The sequence below is a fragment of the Mus musculus genome, chromosome 6 (assembly GCF_000001635.26).
Source record: "Mus musculus strain C57BL/6J chromosome 6, GRCm38.p6 C57BL/6J".
NCBI lineage: Eukaryota > Metazoa > Chordata > Mammalia > Rodentia > Muridae > Mus > Mus musculus.
The window spans coordinates 18,430,213-18,453,947 of record NC_000072.6 but is presented as its reverse complement, the minus strand read 5'-3'; the positions used below and the strand labels follow the sequence as shown (position 1 = coordinate 18,453,947).

The 23,735-nt window shown below is 40.8% G+C and overlaps 1 protein-coding gene and 1 long non-coding RNA gene across 7 annotated transcripts in view; one reads left to right on the top strand and one right to left on the bottom strand.

The window, feature by feature from the left end:
• Positions 1-23,735, top strand: part of Cttnbp2 (cortactin binding protein 2) — a 148,747-nt gene that overhangs the window by 61,270 nt on the left and 63,742 nt on the right. For 2 of the 4 annotated variants that reach the window (NR_149735.1, XM_006505104.3), the window contains exons 3-4: positions 5,479-5,700; positions 18,502-19,965. Coding sequence is in view for 3 of the 4 variants with exons in the window: in XM_006505104.3 (XP_006505167.1) it covers positions 5,479-5,700; positions 18,502-19,965 (1,686 nt within the window). In the remaining variant the exon portion in view is untranslated. Of the gene's footprint in view, positions 1-5,478; positions 5,701-18,501; positions 20,129-23,735 lie in introns of all 4 variants that reach the window. The other 2 variants (NM_080285.2, XM_011241065.3) reach the window with 1 other exon arrangement.
• Gm40356 lies at positions 5,430-18,506 on the bottom strand. Of its 3 annotated transcripts, XR_003956414.1 has the most exons (4): positions 14,997-18,506; positions 10,533-10,599; positions 6,314-6,434; positions 5,430-6,149 (listed from the first exon to the last, which is right to left on the bottom strand). It is a non-coding gene; the product is annotated as a predicted gene, 40356 (long non-coding RNA). The 3 variants fall into 3 exon arrangements; XR_003956413.1 differs by lacking the exon at positions 14,997-18,506 and having other exon boundaries at positions 10,533-10,802; XR_003956412.1 differs by lacking the exons at positions 10,533-10,599; positions 14,997-18,506 and having other exon boundaries at positions 6,314-10,479.

Genomic DNA, 23,735 nt, shown 5'->3' with positions numbered 1-23,735 from the left:
GATATATGAAACTTGGAGTATGTATAACATACAAAGACATTTTTGTATGTTCATAGGATGAAGTTATTACCTGGAAACTGAAAATAACCAGCATGAGTGCAGGGGCTGGTTTAGAGAACACATGGTCTGTGATGTTGATTGATAGAAACTTGATATATCTATAGATTTAGGAACATGAAAAATATGATCAGGTTTTGTTGTCTAACTGCAGGGTATCTTAGTAAACAAGTAGCTTTCCTTTCTTGATTTCTCTCATTTTAAAATCAGTAGATGTCAGGAACATAGATACATAGATATTTATCAATGTGTACAGATGTTGTTTCTCTCCTTAAAGAAAACCTAAGGGATATATCTGGAACTTCCTTGTAAGGGTTAGAGCCTATCCATATTCATAAAACAAAAATAATTGGCATTTCTACGTTTATGTTTGTGCTTGTATATAATTAGGCACCCTTATCAGAAGGAAGATTTTTTTTTAAATAGCTCTATCATGCTACAATTAGGTCATTACAGCGCTAAGTCTTTATACTTTTACTTGGTGCAAATTATTATGCACCTTTATTGAAGGGTTTTTGTTGATTTGATGTCTATTCATAAGGTGTAATATTTAAATATGGATAGTTGTTTGTTTTCAATTCTTAAATATTTATTATCTCTTTGTAGCATGAGAAACTTTAAACTCCTTCAGAGGGAGGGAGGGAGGGAGGGAGGGAGGGAAGGAAGGAAGGAAGAAACAAGCAAACAAACAAGTAGAGAGAGACAGAGGGCAGGTTTCTCCGACTTGTCTTCTACTGTCCTTAAATGCAACACACATGCCACTCCCAAAATAAGCCAATAGAACTATTATAACTGTGTGTAACTTAAGCAGGGAATTCATAATAAACATAACTACTAAAGTGAAGGATAAGTGCATGCTTTCAGAAGATATATTTGCAACCTAGTTTTGATTTCTAAATGTTATTCACTTTAAGAATACCAAACAGGGGCTGGTGAGTTGGCTCAGTGGGTAAGAGTACCCGACTGCTTTTCCGAAGGTCCGGAGTTCAAATCCCAGCAACCACATAGTGGCTCAAAACCATCTGTAACAAGATCTGATGCCCTCTTCTGGAGTGTCTGAAGACAGCTACAGCGTACTTACATATAATAAATAAAAAAAGCTTTAAAAAACAAAAAAAAGAAAGAATGCCAAACAGTGTGGTTGTTAGAGAATAGAAAAAAAGGTATTCTGTTTGTTTGGTTTTGGTCATGAAACTTGAACCTAGGGTCTCCCACATGTTAGACAGGCACTGTACCATGGAACTGAATGTCGACTGACCCCCTAAAGTAAGATTTCTATCGAGGAATCTTTTGTCTTCAGAATGTTGTGCTGGTGGTCTGGCTTCATTCGGTTGCTTCTCCCTTGGTATAAGATGCTGTTCTCACCCCTTGTCAAGGGAACGTCTCATGGCAATACACAGAGACTACTAAAGGAAACTGAAATTCATCATGAGAGATAGGGGGAGGGAGCGGAGGAGGGAGGGAGGAAGGAGGAGGGGAGAGAGAAAGGGAGGAAAGGGGAGGGAGGGAGGAAGGGAGGGAGGGAGGGAGGGAGGGAGAGAGGGAGAGAGAGAGAGAGAGAGAGAGAGAGAGAGAGAGAGAGAGAGAGAGAGAGAGAGAGAACAGAACTTCAAGAAAACAATTAGGCTGGGCATGATAGAGCAGGGCTGCAATTCCTGGTACTTGGGAGACTGAGGATTCCAAGTTCAAAGCCAGCCTGAACAATTTAATGAGAACTTTTCATATATATTAGAGATAGGGATCTAGTTCATGGTAGAAGAGCTCTTGCCCAGTATGTTCAAGGCCCTGGGTTCAATCTCCAATAACACACAAAATACTCTAACTTACCGACTCACTGCAGATGCTGTAGACCTGGTGTGCCAGGTTGACACAGAATGGAACCAGCAGCCATTTTTGTGGAAGTGTAGAGTTTGTTAATGAGGGTCATCTGACAGAAGCTATGACTTTTTATTTGGATAAAAATGTGTAAGTATTTCTCAGAGACCAGGTTGGACAATTGGCATGACAGTGTGGAAAGGAACACTGTTCCCTTTGTTCTGTCAGTGTGGAGAGAGCATGGGCAGAAGTCAACAGAAGTTGCATCTCAAATGCTGCATGATAATGAGCACAGGGAGAGATGCCTCCCTGGCTCACAGACCCCACACTTAGGGAACCCCATACTTAGTTGAATAAATTATGGTCACCTTGAAGTTTTGCAGTCTTTTAGTAAATGTTCCATTTTGTAATGAGCCTTGGATATTAGATAGTGTGCCTTAAATTATGGCATTCATTGAGCAGTCTGAGGGGAAGGGCCCCAACAGTGAGGAAGGAAGTCATCCTTTAAATCACCAAGTACTATGTGAAGAATGCTAGACATTCTTCAGAGGGTAAGGAAATAGGGTACCCATAGCCCCCTCATCTCCCACAGACACCCATGGATAACCATGTCCAGTGTTCCCAGCTCAGAGTGGGCAAAAAGGTGAGGAGAGTGCTTGGATTAAAGGAAGGAGACTGTCACAGTACCTCCTTCTCACATGGTGGCTTTGGCTAGCTGAATGATATAATAACAACTACAGGAGTTCCACGTTTCTCCAGGGGTGTTTGCATCACATGCATAGTAATGGGGGAAGTGAAGTACAAGATGGCTTTGGCTTTGAACTTGCAGCTCTGAAGCGATGCCTAAGCTCTGTGATTGATGAGAACATTCTCTTTGAAGAACCTAGGAGCATGAAATGCTTTCAACTCCAAAATCTTGCTACTTTTTTAAATGTAAAATTATTTTCTGAAAGCCACAGAAAGGCTGTCTGAGGAAACTGAAATTTTTATGCTTTTTTTTTTTTTTTTTTTTTTTTACTTTCTAATCTAATTTGGTAATAGGGGAAAAAAAAACACCATGTCACAACACTATGTCTTTACGGTTTTGGCTTGCTGAAAGTCACTTAAAAATGGAAAATCTTAGTTCTGTGTAGCTATGCTAAAGCATGGAACTATATTCTTGAGAAAACATTTGACATTCGAGGAAATTGGTCTTGATTTTTTTGTAACTTGGTATTTTTATCAGTGTGAGTAAATGTTTTTAGTAGCTATTTCAGAATGACCTGAATCAGGGAAAGGAGGTGGTCCACGGTATATTTCTACTGCTACTCTCCATTTCCTGTAAAAAAAACCTTCGTAGACTATTTATAGAAAATTTGCATTTGGTGTTCATTACCTAAGTGTGAAATTAACTTTGTCACTGATGGGCTGACATTTGCGATAAAACAATGTTGCATTCTTTTCTGGGACTCTGTGAACTATATGTTAATGCCCTTCAACAATAAGTATATGGTTTTATTTTCTTAATTTTTCTTTAGGCCTTTATAATTGGATAAATTTTTTACAAAGTATGAATATATTTTCTTATATAAAGAATTTTAAAATTTTTCTCTTTTTTTTCCTCCAACATTCTTAATGCCTTTCAGACTAGGAAAAATGCAGCAAACTTATTTATGCCTTTAATTTAGCTTGATTACCATTTGAAATGTACATTCTGTCAAGATAGAGAATTTTCTTTGCTAAATTTTTATTATCAATGTTTCTAATTTTACTTTGCCTAAAAATTGTTTTAATTATAGAAATTTATCAGATATAATATAATTTGTTACATGTGGATAGTTGGCAATGACCATGAATTTATCTTTATTTAAAAACAATTCTAAGCATTTTATTTATGTATTTGTTTTATCTATCATTAATCTACCTTCTATCTATCTATCTATCTATCTATCTATCTATCACTTATCTAGCTAAAATGTATGGGTGTCTGTCTGCATACATGCTTGCCTGGTGTTTAAGGAAGCCTGAAGAGGGAGGGCACTGGATCCTCAGAAACTTAAGTTCAAGATGGTTGTGAGATGCCCTGTGGGTACTGGAAATAAAAGTTGTGTCTTTTGGAAGGGACTTCTGGAGTCATCTCTAGAGCTTCCTGGATTTTATGTAAAACTGGAAAAGACTACACTTATAATTCAGGTCCTTGAAGGAAGAAAGTATTATGGGAACATTTTATTTGTATCAATTTTATTCTAAAAGCTTTATTTATATCATTTTAGTGTAAAAAAAATCAAACTCATTATCTCACTCTGTATTTTCCCCCCTCTCCCTCACTCTCCCTCTCTCCTCATTCACCCTCTCACTATTATGTGAGCATGTGTGTACATGTATATGTGTGCGTACATGTATATGTGTGCGTACATGTATATGTGTGTGTACATGTATATGTGTGTACATGTATATGTGTGTGTGCATGTATATGTGTGTGTGCATGTATATGTGTGTGTGCATGTATATGTGTGTGTACACGTATATGTGTGTGTACATGTATATGTGTGTACATGTATATGTGTGTGTACATGTATATGTGTGTGTACATGTATATGTGTGTGTACACGTATATGTGTGTGTACATGTATATGTGTGTGTACATGTATATGTGTGTACATGTATATGTGTGTGTACATGTATATGTGTGTACACGTATATGTGTGTACATGTATATGTATGTGTACATGTATATGTGTGTGTACATGTATATGTGTGTGTACTTGTATATGTGTGTGTACATGTATATGTGTGTGTACATGTATATGTGTATACATGCATAGACTGGCAGTGAATTTGGATACTCTATTCTATTGTCCCCTGTCTTATTCCCTTAACTCATAAACTTCTGCCTAAACTTGGGGCTTGCTCTGTGAGTCTGAAAATAAATCCCAGGGATCCAGCGGTCTCTGCCTTACAGTGGTAAGGTTATGATGTGTGCAGCACACCAGCTCATAAGGCTTGAACTCTGGTCCTCCTTGCTTGTATAACAAGCACTGTCACCGCAGGTCAATCTCCCTACTACTGAAAACATTATTCTCCTGGGAAGTGTGCTAGCCTTCACAAAATACTGACAGTCACCTTAAAATCCAGAGAGGCATCACTGTGGATCAGTTCAGCTGCATAAGTCCCCAGTATGGTGGTGTGGTAAGTCAAGGCAGGAGTCGTTATACTGGAGACTTGTTTGCCTTGGAGGTCAGCCAGTGAAGTGAATGGGGGATGAAGACTCTTGCCTTATCCAAATACCACTCAAGTGCATATTCCCAGTAGTCTGATTTCCTTCCACCTTCTGAAGAGTCTATCACCTCCCAATCACACCAGGGCCTGGGGCCCAAGCTTCCCACATGTGGGTCTTTGGGGATACTCAAAATCTAAATTACAGCAAGAAGAAACTTTAAACATAGGCCAAATGGCTTTCCAGGCTTGTCAGGACTGGGGCTCCTGCTGGGCTTTGACTTACCTCCTGACAACACTGTTCTTTATAGCAGCTTTGAGTATCGCATGGAAAGGACATCTCAGAACATGGGAGAAATATCTTCCTGTTATTTTCCTTTATTTCACCTCCTTTCTCCAATTTTGTTGTAGGCTCGCAGGAAGGAGGTGTTCATCCAGGAACGGTATGGGAGGTTTAATCTAAATGACCCCTTCCTGGCACTTCAGAGAGACTATGAAGCAGGTCCTGGTGACAAAGAGAAGCCAGTCTGCACCAATCCACTCTCCATCCTTGAAGCTGTCATGGCCCACTGCAGAAAAATGCAAGAAAGGATGTCCGCACAGCTGGTGGCCGCTGAGAGCAGACAAAAAAAGGTACTGAGACGTCATCTGTTTTTCCCATAATAGCAAGGAACAGCAGAACTGGCTCACATGGTAGGTGATTATTGAATATCACACTTTTAGAAATGATTAGAGTAAGTCCTTATAAGTGTATCATGTATCTAGGAATAATGAAATCATAAAAGTATGACAAAGGAATCTTTTCATGGAATGGTTACTACTTTCTTTAAAATATAGTTTTGGTGGGAGTGGGCTTCATTTATCTAGTGCAGTAAAAAGCACTTCAGCAGACAGCGCCTTCATTCTACAGTTCAGTCAGGACCCTCCGGTCATGTGCAGCATCGCCAACGTCTTTTATCTACTTAAAATACTTCTTTGTAAGCAGACATGGTGGGTTATGCCTGTTATCCTAGTACTTGGGAAGCTGAGGCAGGAGGATGCAAAGATGAGATGGTCCTGAATAATATGTGAGACTCTGCAATCTAAAACAGAATCAAAATTAAAGATGGCGTTACAAAAAGAAGTTTTTATTATTATATCTCCTGTTATTTCTTTAAAACAATGAAAGTAGCTGAAGATACTAATTGAGGCTTTGTGGGATTGTCACCAAATGTCCTCCTGAAGCCTAGGCTGATGGCAAACTCACCTCTGGGGTTTCATGGTTGCAGAACCGGAGCTGGCACATCTCTTCATTCAAACCAGGTGCTTCTCTCTCCCCAAGTAGCATGCTCCTCCTGCTTACACTTGAGTACATATTTCAAAGAAGCCTAATTTTATGTAACACACATAGCATTCAGCCATAAATAAATAGAAGTCTCTACTTTGTCTTAATAAGCTGCCAAAACCATTGTTCCCTTTCTTAGTAGTAGACCAGAGAGTCGGTTGCTCTCTAATATAATTGGAATTAAAATGTACACTCTCTTCTTGCCATCATTAAAGCACAAAGCAGTGTTTCAAAGAATTTTCTGCATCCCACATTTAGCACACGGTAGACAATAGTGTGAAACGGGCTTTACTATAAATATTTATGATACCATCATTTAAGCTGTGTGTTTTTGCTCTGGTCCTATCTTTCATTACCATATGAATGGCAATGTTCTGCTATAGAAGTGGGATAAAAACAGATCTCTTTTATCAGTATGTACATGGCGGCAGAAAACCAAAGCACCTGGTAAGAAGGTTTAAAGCAGACGGAGCAGGGTACTCAGTCCATGATGGGAAGCAAATACTCTGTGCCTGGACTCCACAAGCCCCCGACCAATCCTTCAGATAACCACCAAGGTCTCTGGAGGACTTGAAACCTCCCCGCAGACCGCACAAGCAAAGCCAGGGTACTGCAGCTGATGTCACTGAACCTCATCTATATTTCTTGGAGAGGGTACATTTCAATTATGTTCTTAACGTGTCCAATGAGCTGGATCATCACAAATGATTTCTGCTGGATTTCGTGCCGCATTATCAAAAACTTAAGAAAATATTTTGTTTTCGTTTATTATGTGATGTGTGCGATTCTCAGAATGTTACTTATAGTCTGAATTTTAGCATTTCACTTTTAAGAGAAAATAAAGGGCCCATTTGTAGTTGGATCAAAGGTTTTATTATCTAGCTGTTTTTTTTTTTTTTTCTTTCTTCTTCTTCTTTAATCAACGCACATCCTGTTTGTTTCTGAATGACTGGGTCATTTCCAACCTGGCTGGCACTGAAAGGAAATTGTTTCTGTCCTATGGGCCCTGAGAGGCTCATATAAAGCAAGCCAGTGGGCCTGCCTCCCCTGTAGAACAGGATACAAGGTTCTTTTATGGTCAGATTCATTGGCTGAGAAGTCTCAGTGAAGAGCATTTGGGTGGCGATTGCTGCTTTTTTGCGATTAAAAAATTAATTTCTTCCAGTAGATTTCTGTGTGAAAAAGACTTAAGATTTGAATTATTCTCTGTAGGAGATAAAGAAAATATTGGCTAATAAAACCAGAAACACCAAAGTTCTCTTCTCTTTTCTTTTTAAACAAGAAAATTATCTGTCACTGTTAGTGTGGAGAGTAAATATTTTAACCAAGTGCCTTCGTTCCCCTTCGTATGCAGCAAATTGGAGTTTGAGAAGTCCTTTATTCTCCTTACATCTCCTTCCTTGCTTTGCTGTGAAAAATCTGTGAAGGAAAAGGCCTCGGGTTTTGTGATTCAAGTATTTGTTATCTGAGACTGACACATCTTTTTGGTAATTCTGAGACATTTGGCGAATGTGCTGCGGTGGCTGGGCCTACGAGGACCAGAAAGAGCTCTGTGCTCATGCATGTGCTGGCTCCTGCTGAGACTACTAATAGGAGGGTTAACTGTTGGGTAATTTGTGTGCCAGAGAAATTTGGGCAGGAGTCAATTTGGCAAATAGGCTCAGCCATTTAAACCACTTTGAATAAGCTAATGAGTAGTCAGCATGGGGAATCTTGCCTGGGGTAATCTATTCCTTGCCCTTTGCCAGGAACACAGGGTGAAATGAAATTTGAGGGTCTGGGTTTTTTTTGTTTTTTGGTTTTTGTTTTTTTTTTTTAAATCTTGTTCATCATCTTTTAATAGATCTTTCATTCTAATGTATTTGGACATTTGGGAAGAAAAAAATTATGTAATTTCAAATATCTTATTGATACTTTGAAAGTATGATTTCCATCCCTGAAATAGGACGTTTGAACAAAACCTTTTGAAAATAGGCCAAAAATTCTATCTTGAGAAAATTCAGAGAAGTGGTATTTTTTTTTTTTTTTTTTTGGTTTTTCGAGACAGGGTTTCTCTTTATAGCCCTGGCTGTCCTGGAACTCACTCTGTAGACCAGACTGGCCTTGAACTCAGAAATCCGCCTGCCTCTGCCTCCTGAGTGCTGGGATTAAAGGCGTGCGCCACCACGCCCGGCAAGAAGTGGTATTTTTACCAGTTAAAAATTTAGTTCCATATTAGAGGCACTTTCTTCAAGGTGGCAGCATTCAGTTAGCACGGCCTTCACTGTGCCTCACAGAGCCAGGTATGTATTGATTTAGGCAGAAAGGGAGATTTCGATTCTTGACTGGCCTGTCATGGCTCTTGCTGATAAACTGGACACTACGGATTGCTCCTCTGTTCTGCTGGTGCTGAAGGGCTCTGGGTGTTGTTTAAGGGTCAACATGTGCCTCCTTTAGCCCTGATGTCTAAAACAGGTACAGGTGATTGGCCAAGCTCAGGCCACACACCCCATCCCCAGTGTCATGGAAGATCAGGAGTGTGATTGGTGGGCATATTCAGACTCTGTACAGTGGAATCATAAAGCAGAGAATTCTCTATAGGAAGTGATTCCTAATGCTAGACAAAGAAATAACAAGTAATTCCTCCACCCGCAAACCAAGTTATTTTGCTTACTCTATGCCCTTTCTTCCTGATTTGCATAACAGCACTTTATGCTGTCATTTGTATCCAGTGCTGTTTCATTATAAAATGGCTAACTTATCACACATATAACTGTCTTTTACATTGCTTTCTAGTTGTTTATCCGTTACTAACAAGGGGGGTGGCCATCCATAGCACTTTAGGAAGATGTTCACCATGCTCTGCACAGGAAGGATCATTGTAGCTCATTCCAGCATCTTTTTGTATAATGTCTTATGGCATTTTAAGATAGACTTGGACGCCCCAGGAACAATGTAAGGCAGCTATGAAGGGGACCCAGGAAACTCAGATCTTTGGGTTTGAGTTGAGATGTTTACCTGCGTTATTTTTGCCTTAGCCATGAGAGCAGCAAAACCAGGACTTGCTTTGCCTCTCTTCATTACAAGGAAGAGATAGAAGGAAAACAGAGACCTTTAAACAAATAGGTACATATTTGTTTTTGAGAACGGACCAGATACACAGAGGTAAAAAGGTCATGAACAATGGACTACGACAAGGGTCGGAAGATTTAGAAACAGTAAGGCATTGTAGTATGTTGTAGGACTTTGTGTTGATGCAGACACATAGACTCCATTCTCACTTTGTAAATGGCCACAATCATTTGTCCCTCTGTTCTCTGCTTTGACTTAGAGATAAGTGAGCTCGCACCTACAGTTTCCTGTTCCCTCTGTGAATGCACACACTTGGAGCCTCTTCATTCATGGCTCCAGTCTGGGTGCTATTCTAGGAGGCATGACCCACCTTCTCACTGTGTGTTAAAGAGCCTGATGATATTATTCTGCAGAGCTCATCACCCCCACCCGAAAAGATGATACCGTTGCACAACAGTGGGACTGAGGGAGCCAGACGCTTGCTTGCCTTTTAACTTAGTACATTGTCTCGATATCTGAATCCTTTACAGTTTTTTTTTATTAGATCTGCTAATGAAATAAATAGAGTTCAGAAGTTTTGATTTCATTAGAAGTATCTAGTCTTTGGGCATCACAGGCAGTTAAGGGGCTTTTTTTTTTTTTTTTTTTTTGCTGGTTACACTGAAGTGTGGGGACATCACTAATATTCAGATTCTTCACATTTAAGGGAGTACACATTTGCCACTGGACATATATTAAAATTGGGCCTTTTTTTTTTTAATTGATGAGAAGAAAACTTAATACATGACAGCGTCAAGGCATCCATGGAGAGGATAAGAAGAGACCGAGAGGCTTCAGGACTGTGTGATGGACTTAAAGACACTTCTGAGATACGCCATGCCAAGATAGCATTTATTTAGTATATGCTATGTTCTATAGCACTACCTCATTTGACCTTCTGTCCATGTATTAGTCAGAATTCTCTAGAGAAAGTGTGTGTGTGTGAGGCTTCTCTAAATGAACAGAATTTAAAATATATTCTATTCTATATACATACATACATACATACATAATAATACATACATACATACATACATACATACATACATACCTAATACATACATACATACATACAGTGGGCTCAAGGGCCTGTTGCGTTGCTGTTCTGCTGTCACTGCCTAGAGGCAATAATGATGGAAGAACAATTACAAAATATTGGAAAGTACTTTATAGTAGTGGAGTTTGGGGTATAAATATCAGAGATTAGTTGTGTGCCTTTTCATTTAAAGGTTTCTCAGATTTAATTCTTATATAGAACTTTTTAATAAATGTATTCTTTCTATATCATATAATAAATAATACATATGGTATATATAGTATATAATTTTATAAGTTCTGTTGCTCTAGAGAACCCTGACTATATGTGTGTATGCATGTACACATACACACACACAAATATATATGCAAGTATCTCTTTCAGTGGCATACTCTCAAGCATGACCAGGCTGCACCTGTGTCTTCCAATGGGTTCCCTCCACTGCTATGCACCAGCCTGCCTCAGGACCTCCACCTGAATTAACCTCTGAAGCCTCTAGGCAGCTTTGTAACTGCCCTGGAGTCTCTCCCAAGTATTGGATCAAGTAAAAATAAAGCTTTTTGAAACAGTAAAAAACAAACAAACAAAAAAACCCACAACAACAAAAATTCAACCCAACCAAACAACAAAAAACAAAAACACCCCAGCATCAACAACAACAACAAAAACTGGGTCTTCCCACTTCAAAGGATTTAATTAAGAAAAAAAAAAAAAGTCCCTCACAGGTGTACCCAGCTGCTTGGGTATTACTTAATTCCAGATCTAGTTGAGTTAACAGCTGAGCACAGCCTTCACAGCATATTAAGAAGTCGTGATGCTATTTCTTCACATTAGGCATAAGCAAAGTGAGATCACTGAGCATCCAAAGAGCTCTGCCTACTGTTGTGGGCACTGACAGCCTTTGCTTCCAGATGGCATATTACTTAGTCAACTCTTGGTTGTGTCCTATCTCCCCATTCCAGACACCTAGAGATCTCGCACTTCTGAGACTCATACACTATCTGTGTTTTGAGCTCTTCTGTGATGCTAGAAAAAGCTAAAGCCCTTCATAACCCAACGTTTTTCTTTGTTGGATTAATTTGATATTTCTTAAGGTTTAAGATTGAAAAAAACATAATTTTGTTTGTTTGTTTGTTTGTTTTAATTTTCATGATGGGAATTGAACCCGAGTTCTCAGGTATGAGAGGTAAGCTCCAGAACTTGCCCAGTTCAGTGTCCAGTGCTCTCGAGATGGAGAGTAGCCCCACAGAGGACCTGTACAAAGACCAAGCTCCCAGAGTGCTAGTGGCCTTTTCCTGGTGGATTTTTGTTGTTTTCCTGCCTACAGTCTTTGTTCCTCTCAGAAACCCTCAGATCATCATAATTTTTGCAAAGATTTATTATTAATTTTTTGTAGAAGAGCTAGCTGAATGAGCGTTACTTCTTCATTATTGGCAGTCAAACTCTCTGTGATGTATTTTGTCACTGACAAAATGTACCACCCTGTCCAATCTACTTCTTTAAATATATCTGTATGTTTATTGTAGTCAGTTCTATAACTTGTAGTTTAAGTAAAAAGAAAAATATGCAGACACATACTCCTAAACAACACAACTAGCTATTATATTATGAATTGAAAAAAAAATTAAACCACAAGCACTGTACTTGGGGCTTACTTGTATGAGTGAATAACTTCACAGTGTTATATTTTAATGTTCTTAATTTTATTTTCAATTCTAGTTTACTTTATAGAAATAGAATGAACAATGGATGGCTAAAATAGATGAAGTCTGTTTTATAGACAGAGAAAATCTAAAGACTGCAGGAGAAAGAGAGCAAAAGCAAATTTGGGGCATTTCAAGGTTAAATTTCCTTGGAAGGTGAGGACAGGGAGCCAATAACACTCTAAGTTGGCCCCCTCCCTCCCTCCCTCCCTCCCTCCCTCCCTCCCTCCCTCCCTCCCTCCTTCCCTCCCTTTCTCCCTTTCTAATGGGCAATGGCAATTGAACCGAGAGTCTGTTGCATGCTAGGCATGTGCTACTGAGCCGTTGGTCTGTGTTTCTTTTATTTTGGGAGGTAAGCTCAGTAGAGCTGCTTTCTGTTTGGAGATAAGGAATTGTAGTGTGTCTCCATTTTAGTACAGGAGCCTAAGACTCTGGCCTCCTGTGATTCCTATTTAAAATATGCATACTATTGCCCTATCGTGCAAAGAAGGGAAACATACAGAACCAATTTTTCTAGTGATAACTAATCAAGGCCACACAAGTAAGACACTTGGGATCAAACTTGGCACTCTATCCTCTCCTCTCTGAAACACATGCAAGGCTCGTGGTCTGTACTGATGGGAAGATTTACAGAGCAGATGTTTGATATTTGTGGGGAGAAATGATAAGTAATGGAGCAAGGCCAAGAGGTGACTGGAAAGAACCAAGTTAATTACTGAAGTCTAGTGTTGAGCAGATGGAAACCATTCTCTCTGGGAGTGAATTTTCTTGAGAAAGAAATTCTTGAAGATCTGTCAAGAGTCCTTTGAGTAGCCCTCCGTAACATCTCATCAACAGAAGCTAAGATTTGAAATATCTGTTGTAGTGTGTAGTAAAGGAAGCTGAAAACACAGGGAAGAGTGGACCTGGTGGGCTGGAGGCCTGCTGTGTTGCTGTCTGGCTGCTGCTTAGAGGTGCTACTGATGGACGAGCAATTACAAAAGATTTGTGGGTACTTTTATACCAGTGGAGTTTTGGGTATAAAGATCAGAGATGAGTTGCATGTCTGTTCGCTTAGAGGGTTCTCAGATTTGATTCTGAAGTAGAAGATGAAAGCCATATGAGAAAGAAGGTGTGTTGACCCACAGTGAAGAAACACCATAGTCAGGGTGTGCAGTCTATAGAGAAGAGCCAGCTTCAGCCGAACAAGCCAAGTCCTTAGTGGGCTTCATGGATCTCACCCTAGTCAGGGAAATCACTTAAGTTACCCTTTAGTTTGCTGTTTGCTGGAAGTAGGGGTAACTTCTTTTTCCCTCTCAGAATTTTTCTAGATGTATGCAATGTGCTTTGATTCCACCCACCGCTCCCTTCCCTCTAGCCCTCCCTGTCCTTTCCACCATGTCTCACTTTTAAAATACTTCAACATTTCCCTTTGACCTTCAGAGATAGATTAGAAAACTCATATTTTAAGAATGGAAACTGACCTAGCTCATTTTTTTTCTGACATGTTCATAAGAATTTTTCATTGATATTAGTGTGGAGGGTATTGATTGTAGTCAGATTGGTGCTGGGACTGGAACCCTGGCTTTTGGTCCTGTTTAATAAGCAAGTATTCTACTACTGAACCACACCACCAGTCCATATGTTGCCTGGTTTTTCTATTTATTTATGTACTTAATTATTTTCTGTCTGGTTTTGTTGTTGTTTTCTGTTTTTTTGTTTGTTTGTTTGTTTTGGTTGGTTGGTTGGTGTTTTTTGTTTTTTTGTTTTTTTTGTTTTGTTTTTTGCTTAATTTTGAAACATACTCTCTTGTAGTCCAGGCTGACTTCAGATTCTTCTGTGGGTATAGCTGAGGCTCACCTTAAATTCCCAATCCTCCTGCCTCTCCCTGCCAAGTGTTGAGACTATAACTCAGTGCCCCCCAGGCCGCTTTTGTATTTTCCCTTAATATTTCTTTGTGCCTTCTGGTGGCAACCTATTATTTTGTGCATTTCACATGATGTAAATATGCCCTAGCCAGTAATGACTCGAATTTTCTGAGTGAATAAATGTACACATCAATAGACTATAAATTATGCCTGAGATTGTACCTACTCTACTTACAGTGCCATCTCCCACAGTTTGCAGGGCACCTGAGAGCATGCTGTTGTTCTTTCTGTTTTCTTCTGTGACACTTAGGAATGTAAACTTGGGTCTTCACCCAATTCTCTACCACTGATATATCCCTAGTCCTCTTTTCTTCCCTGGTGTTTTTGAGACTGGGTCTGGCTAAGTTGATCTGTCAGATCATTAACTTAAGCTCCTTCTGCCTCAGCCTCTAGAGTAGTTGGAATTCAGGTCTGTACCATCCATCTTAAGGTATGTTATTACTCTTAATAATTAACTGTATAATTGATCTGCCATTTGAGACTCATTCCTCAAAACTGTTCAGAAACTGCTTTTCAATGCACAAAGCACTTCAGTATCAGTCAGTGATGCTTTGAGCTGGCGACTTGGCATTCAATAAAGTTCTTGCTGGGCGAGTATGAGGGACTGAGTTCACTTCACAGCACCCATGTGATGTCAGCAATATATCTTTAATCCCAGCAGTAGGGAAGAGGTGAATACCTGAACCTCATTGGCTAGTCAGTCTGGCCAAATCACTGATTATTAAATCTGGGTTTGAGTAATTGTCTCAAAAACTAAGATAGAGAACCATTGAAAATGACTCCTACACCAACCTCTGCACCCCTCACAATACATGCACACACCCATGTAAACATACACACATATGTAAAACAACAAACTTATACAATACCTGTGACCTCTGGTTGAGCAGCAAGCCATCTTCTGCTTTTGGTGTCATGACACTGTAAGAGTATTGGAGTCATAGATTCTCCCATCAGGGCCACAGTAGGGCTGCCTACAGTTGTCAGTCATTAGAAGCCTTTCTCTGCTGTAGATGGCTAAAATTTTACTTGAGCATGTTTTGGCTTTATTGAGAATACGATGAAAGTTTGTGTCTAAACCACTAAACTATAGACAATACTGAAGTAACAGAAGTCTTTTGATTTTGCAATGAATGCAAGTCTTTTTATGATGCACTCTAGTCTTATAAGTTGTATTGTGTCTAAAAAAAGACTGTCTACAACTTGAAATTGTTATTATTGGAGCTACTGGGGGAGGAAGAAATGATTTCCTTAATAATGTTGCTTGATGCAGGATTGCCACAGATCTTCAATTGGTAAAATCACACTATAGCTGTGAATACAAAATGCAGGAAGTTCCTTCCCATGTTTGTTTTTAGCATCTAGAAAAGATAAAATGCTCTTTATCTCAAAACAGCTAAATACACTTTAACTTCTATAAACCATGAAACCCCTTGTGGACCACTAAATGTTCTTTAGTTGGACAGGTGAGGTGAGTGTGCCAACCTGATTGATACATTCCAGCTCTAAGACTAAGTATGCCTTAGTCTTTCATAATTTCATGACGCATGCTTCCTGGTAGAAAATAAATAATCTGCAAGATTTAAGAGAATAATGCAACTAACTAACACTCCTGAATATATGATGCCTGAAGGAATCTAATGTGGCTTACAGAAACTGGAATTACCACAGTACTTGAGTTACCACAGTACTACTCAGAACAACTAAGACATCCAATTGGCCTAGGTGCCCATTAACGAATGAGCAGATAAAGAAAATGAGGTATATGTACTTAGTAGAGTATTGTCTAGCCTTAATAGAATGGAATGATTTTTAATAAAGTTTATTAAACTGGAGATCATGATGTTAAACTAAATAAGCTAGATGCAGAAAGGTAAACCTTACATGTTCTCACTCCCATAGAATCTGGATTTCTAAAAACTACATAAAATTATATGGAAGGCAAGATTTATTTCCGTTTCTCATTTCTATTTCTAACAAAATCCTTGACAAGAAATTTGAGAGACGAAGGATGCATTTAGGTTCATGGTTTGAGGGGATGCTGGCTGTCATGTCCTGGAAGGCATGGTGACAGAGTGAGACAATTGGTCATACAGTGTTCTGAGTCAGGTAGCTTTCTCCTTTCCCTGATGTGTTAAAGTCCAGGACCTCAGTCCAGGGCATGGTGCTGCCTGCATCCAAGGTGAGCTTTTTTTTCTACAAACACCTTCATAAACATGCCTGGTGGTACATCGCCTAGCTGATTCTAAATAGCCAAATCAACAACAAAGATTAATCATGACAAGAACAATTTAGGAGGAGGAAGGAGACCAGTGTCAGGGGAGGTACAAAAGTAGATAATGGGAGTTGAATTTGATTTAAATGTAATATTATCTCTGCATATATGAACATACCCTGAAGCTCATTATTTTGTATAATTAACAGCCATAAATTAAAATGCAGTTATACATGTTGCTCATGCACCCAGAAGGATTGTTTGTTTTAGAAAGTTTGTTATTATAGAGCAGCAGTGCTAATATCATTTATCCATTCAACCATTTATTAAACACAACCATGTGCCAGCCTATTTATTATAGGTTTGGGGGGACATAGGAAGTGATTCTCAGTCTTTGCCTTCATGGGGTTACTTGTTTTTTGAGACAGAGTTTCTCTGTATAGCCCTGGCTGTCCTAGAACTCACTTTGTAGACCAGGCTGGCCTCGAACTCAGAAATCCACCTGCCTCTTCCTCCCGAGTGATGGGATTAAAGGCGTGTGCCACCATGCCCAGCTATGAGGTTACATTCTTAAGAAGGCAGGGAGATCACTAAATAAAACTTATGAAAACACGGGAGAGGAGAGGGCTTTGCTATGGAGGAAAAGGCAGGCACCTTTTGTTCTAGGGATTTATACTGCTGAGATGAAACATCACGACCAAAAATCAACTTGGAAAGGAAAGAGTTTATGTTGCTTACACTTTCATCTAAAGAGGTCAGTGCGGGAATGCAAGGCAGAAATCTGAAGGTAGAGATTGATACAGAGGCCATGGAGGGTGCTGCTTTCTGATTTGCTCCTCATGTCTTGCTCAGTGCCATGAGCCCAGGGGTGGCACTGCCCACATTAAGCTGGGTAATTCAACATGAATCATCCTATCAAGAAAAAATGCCCCACAGGCCATAGGCCAGTCTGGTGGGGATACTTTCTCAGTTCTGGTTCCCTCTTCCCAAATGACTCTGGCTTGTGTCAAGTTGACATAAAGATAGCAGCACAGTAGGCCTCACCGTAAAAGTGACAAGGGGACAGAAACCAGAAGGAGAAAGAGGAGGCACAACTTTTCTGCTGCTGGGTGCTTTGGTGAATGTGACAGAATCTTACCTCAGGTTTGGGATGCTGCTCAGCGATAGGGGACTTTTATCATTCATACAGCCCTGGGTTCAGTGCTCTTCCTTTTATGTGTGGAGACAAAGGCCTTATAAGCTCACCCTCTGTTGATCGGTTGGGAAAGTTTTTTTTTTTTTTCCTCCAAGTTAGGTTCCATGGCTTCCTGAACAGCCAGGTCCTTTTGGCTAAAGAAAAGCAGGCCTTTCGATAAGCAAGCATGCTGGAGGGTTTGCTTGCTGGTTACTTCTGGGAAGCACAGAGGATTCTTTGTGAAGGAGGGCCTCCTTAAGGCATCTGATGAAACTCTAGGCAGCTAGGACCACAAGGTTGAAGCCCCTGAGGCAAGAGGTAGGGCCAAGTTCACAGACGCACCAAGTGGGCCAAGGTAGCTAAATTCAAAAGCAGCAACCAAGTAAAGGGCAGGGCGAGGCTTTAGGTTGGCTACCTTGGCCTGTAGATCTAATAAAATACTCTGTTAGCGCATTATACTTTCATTCTAAAAATCCCTTTATATGCTACTTCATATGACTTCTAGCCTATCAGAGGATTCTCAAAGAGGTTAAGTAATTTAGCAATTTAGTACCATTAGCAACTATGCGGCTTGAGATTTAAAACCTGATTGTGTGCCTCAGAGATCAGCTAATAATTTGCAGCCATTGAACCTTTCTTAAATAGCACCAGTTCTCTCACTGATCTGTACTCATCCAAACAGTTCTTTTTCAACTCTGTGCTGTGACTTGAAACACCCTATTACTGTTTTCCTGCACTGTAGTTACATTTAATAGATTAAAACAATTCCCTTTTTTTTTCTTAATGTGGATATTTTGCAGAAAACCCTTTGTCAATCTTCTCATTTTAATGGGTCTTTAAATATTACTTTTAAAAAAATCATAACAAACTGTGGCACTTTCGCTAACCCAAATCATGCCATTGTTCAGAAATTAATAAAAAGCCCTTCTGTGATACAGAGAATATTCTATCTGTTAATTCAGGCTTCCCTTTGAATATCTTCCAGTTGGAGATGGAAAAGCTCCAGCTCCAGGCCCTTGAACAGGAGCACAAGAAGCTGGCTGCCCACCTGGAGGAAGAGCGGGGCAAGAACAAGCACGTGGTCCTGATGCTGGTGAAGGAGTGTAAGCAGCTCTCGGGCAAAGTCGTGGAGGAGGCCCAGAAGCTGGAGGAAGTCATGGCGCAACTGGAGGAGGAAAAGAAAAAGACAAGTGAGTTAGAAGAGCAGCTCTCAGCTGAGAAACAGAGAAGCTCTGGAATGGAAGCTCAGTTGGAGAAACAGCTCTCCGAGTTTGACACGGAACGGGAGCAGCTGCGCGCCAAGCTGAGCCGAGAGGAAGCACACACCACCGACCTCAAAGAGGAGATAGACAAGATGAAGAAAATGATGGAGCAAATGAAGAAGGGAAGTGATGGCAAGCCCGGCCTCTCCCTCCCACGGAAGACAAAAGATAAGCGCCTGGCTTCCATATCTGTGGCAACAGAAGGGCCTGTGACAAGGTCCGTTGCTTGCCAGACAGATGTAGTGACAGAAAGCACTGACCCTGTGAAGAAGTTGCCTTTGACTGTACCCATAAAGCCTTCCACAGGGAGCCCCCTAGTTCCCACAAACACAAAAGGGAATGTGGGCCCCAGTGCCCTGCTGATTAGACCAGGTATTGATAGGCAGTCTTCCCACAGTGACTTGGGTCCCTCTCCACCTACTGCTCTACCTTCAAGTGCAAACAGAATTGAGGAGAATGGACCAAGCACAGGCAATGCCCCTGATCTATCAAATAGCACCCCCTCAACTCCTAGTAGCACTGCCCCTGCCGCTGCTCAGACACCAGGCACAGCACCCCAGAACCACTCACAAGCTCCTACTGTGCACAGTTTACATTCACCATGTGCCAACACTCATCCAGGCCTCAACCCACGCATCCAAGCAGCTAGATTCAGATTTCAGGGCAATGCAAATGACCCAGACCAGAATGGAAATAACACTCAAAGCCCTCCCTCGAGAGATGTCTCTCCTACGAGTCGTGACAACCTAGTAGCCAAGCAGCTAGCTCGGAATACTGTGACCCAAGCGCTGTCCAGATTTACCAGCCCTCAAGCGGGTGCTTCTTCAAGACTTGGAGTATCTCCAGGAGGGGACGCTGGCACCTGCCCTCCAGTTGGTCGAACCGGTTTAAAGACTCCCGGGGCAGCAAGAGTTGACAGAGGAAATCCTCCTCCTATCCCTCCCAAAAAGCCAGGGCTCTCCCAAACTCCTTCTCCGCCACACCCCCAACTGAGGGCCTCCAATGCAGGGGCCAAAGTTGATAACAAAATTGTGGCTTCACCTCCCTCTACTTTGCCACAAGGGACCAAGGTAGTAAATGAGGAGAACGTCCCTAAGTCGTCCTCCCCTCAGCTGCCACCAAAACCGTCCATAGATTTAACTGTGGCACCTGCAGGCTGTCCCGTTTCGGCCCTGGCCACGTCTCAGGTGGGTGCCTGGCCTGCTGGAACCCCTGGACTGAACCAACCCGCATGTTCAGACAGCTCCCTTGTCATTCCCGCCACCGTTGCCTTTTGCTCTTCCATAAACCCTGTTAGTGCCTCATCCCGTAGCCCCGGTGCCTCAGACAGCCTCTTGGTAGCAGCATCAGGTAAAGGGATTGAAGTCTTCTACCCTTTTGTAAAGAATGTGCCCTATTCTCTGACCTCTCTTAACTTCTTTTATGTTGTCTTAAAACGTTTTTAATACTCTCTTCACCCACTTCCTCATTTCTTTTCTTCTCTCTCCCTCTCTTTCCTTTTTTAAATTTCTTTTGGAAGTTTTCTTTAAGGCTCTGGGGTGATGGTGATTCATCTTGCTCTATGAATTGTGGCTTCATCACTCTAAGTGCTTTTCTTGAAAATAACCTGAAAATAGTGGGTTGAAGTCCATGGAGACCATTAATTTAAGAGAGACTGAAACATTTCCAGGGGAGGAAAGAGTATCCCTTCCTATTAAATATTTATCTCGCAAGACCTCACTATTAATGGATCATCCTCAGTGGGCTTTCAGTTTGGTCCTTTTAGGGTGGCTTAAGAAAAATCCTACCAAGTCACTGTTTGTATAACTCTAGATTAGCAGGTTGATGGGGTTTATTCTGTAATTAATAGATTCTGAAGATTCCTTTCAGTTTGGTATGAATGTCCCTTTCTCGCCCTGAATATTTATAAATCTCAGTTACAAGCTTAGTTTAGTTGGAATGGCATGTACCTCTTTGGAGAAGGTATTGTCTTCCAACACTTGAGCCCAGATGGTTTCTACACCACATGGGACATTAAAGTTCCCATTGCATGAGTGCATTGTGAGGTTGCTCAGTCTGGGAGTCCCACAAAGGACTAGATGTTGTCGTGGCTGTATATAGTTATGAAAGAATTGCTTTTTCATTATCATGGCTAAAGTTGATTCATGATTAGGGTCAGAGCTCTGTTGGCACTCTGGAGCAATCTGTGCTACTCTCGTCAGACATTAGGGATTGGCAGATCCTACTGGCTCTAAAGAGCAGAAATTTAAACACGAAAGGGAAATATCAGTAGGGTCACCTTTAAAACTTAAAGCATGGAGCACAGACTGAAGCCGGCCACCAGTGAAGGAGCTAAGTGCTTCAGATTGCCAGTCTGCATGCTTCTAATTCCAAGCAGATTCCATGGAAATTCAGCTTTAGGGGAAGTTGTTTTTATTCTCGAGGGCAAAACTGAGAATCAGAAATAGCATGCACTTTAGAGTTAATAGATCGGTGGTAGAGATGAGGCTCCATTGTTTTTCATGATCCTTTTCATCATGAGCAAGTATCCTCTTCCTTAGGTCAGAGTTTATAGTGCTCAGAGGGAGGGTGGCTGGAGGGAGGCTCAGAGACCATAACTTATCAAGGCATGGCATTGAACTTTCTGCAGCATGACTAATCCCCACCTGACTGGTAGTCCTGCTTATAGCACATTTGAGAGCTTGCTTTAGAATTGATCTTACTGGCATTTTGTCATGTTATAGGCATTTGAGGTTCCCTAGATTTCTCTCTAAAATGGTTGTATTAAGTTTGATATGTCTTGGTATTGCTCAGAATTATGTCGGCTTTCCCATTAGTTGAACCTACCCTAAGAAGAGAGACATTTGGTCCCATCCAGAACTAAAGACCTGTAGACTGCTGGAAAGCACTGACTCCAGAGTCATTTGGAGCCATGACAGTGCTCTGATAGACTGTGTGTAGGCAACTCTTCTCAGGGCAAATGAATGCTGTCAGCTGGTTTTGTTTTTAAGTTCAAAGCCATCTGTTTTTTGATACCTTGAGGCTCTGCCAGCTGCTGCCTCAGTAGGCACTGTGATTCCAAGTCCAGTTGCACACACCCTCTAGTAATCAACAGAGAAACTTTGAAATAAGCATGTGCGACTTCGGAGAAGTTAAGTTTTAAAAGATGACTAACTCCTAATCAGTTAAATATTTGCCCAAACAACTGTTTTGTGTTCAGTAGAATTCTGGACTAAAGAAGCCAGGACTCTAAAAAAGAAAAAAAAAAAAAAAAGAAAAGAAAAAAAGGAAAAAAACAAAAACAAAAACCAAAAACCACCTTTACTTATATCTGAGGTGCCAAGAAGTGAATAAGAGATTTTTGATGAAACAGTAGCCACTGAAGATATGTAAAGTCAGTCCCTTGTTTTTCAATTTTCTAGTTGTGTTATAGTGTTCCCAGAAGTGTAGGATGCCCTTCTGTAGAATGGCAGGCTTCTGTCTGACTGATTATAAAGTGTGCGTCTTCAGGGTAAAGGGTGGCACCAGAGGTCTTAGTCCCTTAGCAGGTGTTTAGTAGGCACCTCCTTATGTGCTCTAAGGGCACAAACGTTAGACTGCAGCAAGCTTGTATAATTACAGAGCCCAGTTGCAGGTGTAGACCATCCTAAGCTTCCCAAATTAGATAGTGTTTTACCTGCACTGCATTTAGTTTGCTCCAGTTCTTTTTTTAAAAGATTATTTTGGTGGTACTGGGGATCAAATCCAGAGCCTTATATTTTTCTTTTTTATTGGATATTGTCTTTATTTATACTTCGTACAGGCTAGATGAGTGCTCCACTACTGAGCTACACTGCAGTTTTTGCCAAGGCAACTATTTCAGCTAGGAAGCACCAGAGTCCCTATATCCTGCTCCTTAACCTGGCTGTACCTGTGTGAGCTTGTTCCTCGTCAGGCCATAAGCCCATAGGAGGTCATTACCTTCCCACTGGCTCCATGGTAGATGGTAGGAGCAAAGCCAAGGAGGAAAGAGTGTACCTGCCAGATGCCTCCCAGAGATTGGTTCCATTTCTTTGATCGCGTGAGCAAACATTTCGCTGAGTTTCAATCGGCAAAATTAGTTCATTTCTCTCCTTTTGTACTTGTAATCCTGGGGAGAAATTATTTCTAAGATATTAGCTTTGCCATCCACACCTTAAACTCTCGAACCCCAAGTTAAGACTATTTTCCAACTGAAGGATGCTCTGACTTCTCCTTATGGTGGGGACTGTGTACCCCTCCTCGCCCTGGATCTCAACAGTTTTCTCTTGAGATGCCTTGTGTACCTGCCACCTTCTGTCTATAACAGGGAGGTGAAATCCCAGAGGAAAGCTGGGTTGCATTGGAAAGTACACTAACTAGAGGCAACTTCATAGCATATCATGAACTTTTAAAATAACGTGAAGAAGGTTAAAGCAGGATTCACTCCAGGCAACTGAGTCCCCAAACCCTTATATATTCTTCTTTCTTTTTCTCTTTCCTTTCTTTTCTTTTCTTTTCTTTTCTCTTCTTTTCTTTTCTCTTCTTTTCTTTTCTTTTCTCTTTTCTCTTTTCTCTTTCCTCTTTCCTCTTTCCTCTTTCCTCTTTCCTCTTTCCTCTTTTCTCTTTCCTCTTTTCTCTTTTCTCTTTTCTCTTTTCTTTCTTTCCTTCCTTCCTTCCTTCCTTCCTTCCTTCCTTCCTTCCTTCCTTTTTGTGGTTGTTTTTCTTGTTACTATTATCTATGTTATAAATTTCATTTCATTTAGTTCAGACTCTTTTTTCCTTTCTGAAATATATTTTCTAAAGTATACTCATGTATGATTGGCTTGAATGCTAAATCGCAAAATCAGAATGGTCTGGGCTGTGCCCTTAACCCTCTCCACCCTCTGAAGCTGGTGCCAGAAGCTGTTCTCAGCTCCTCTCCCTATGCCATTGCATGTCCCCACTGTTTCGTGGCCTGCTATGCAAATCCTCACCATGA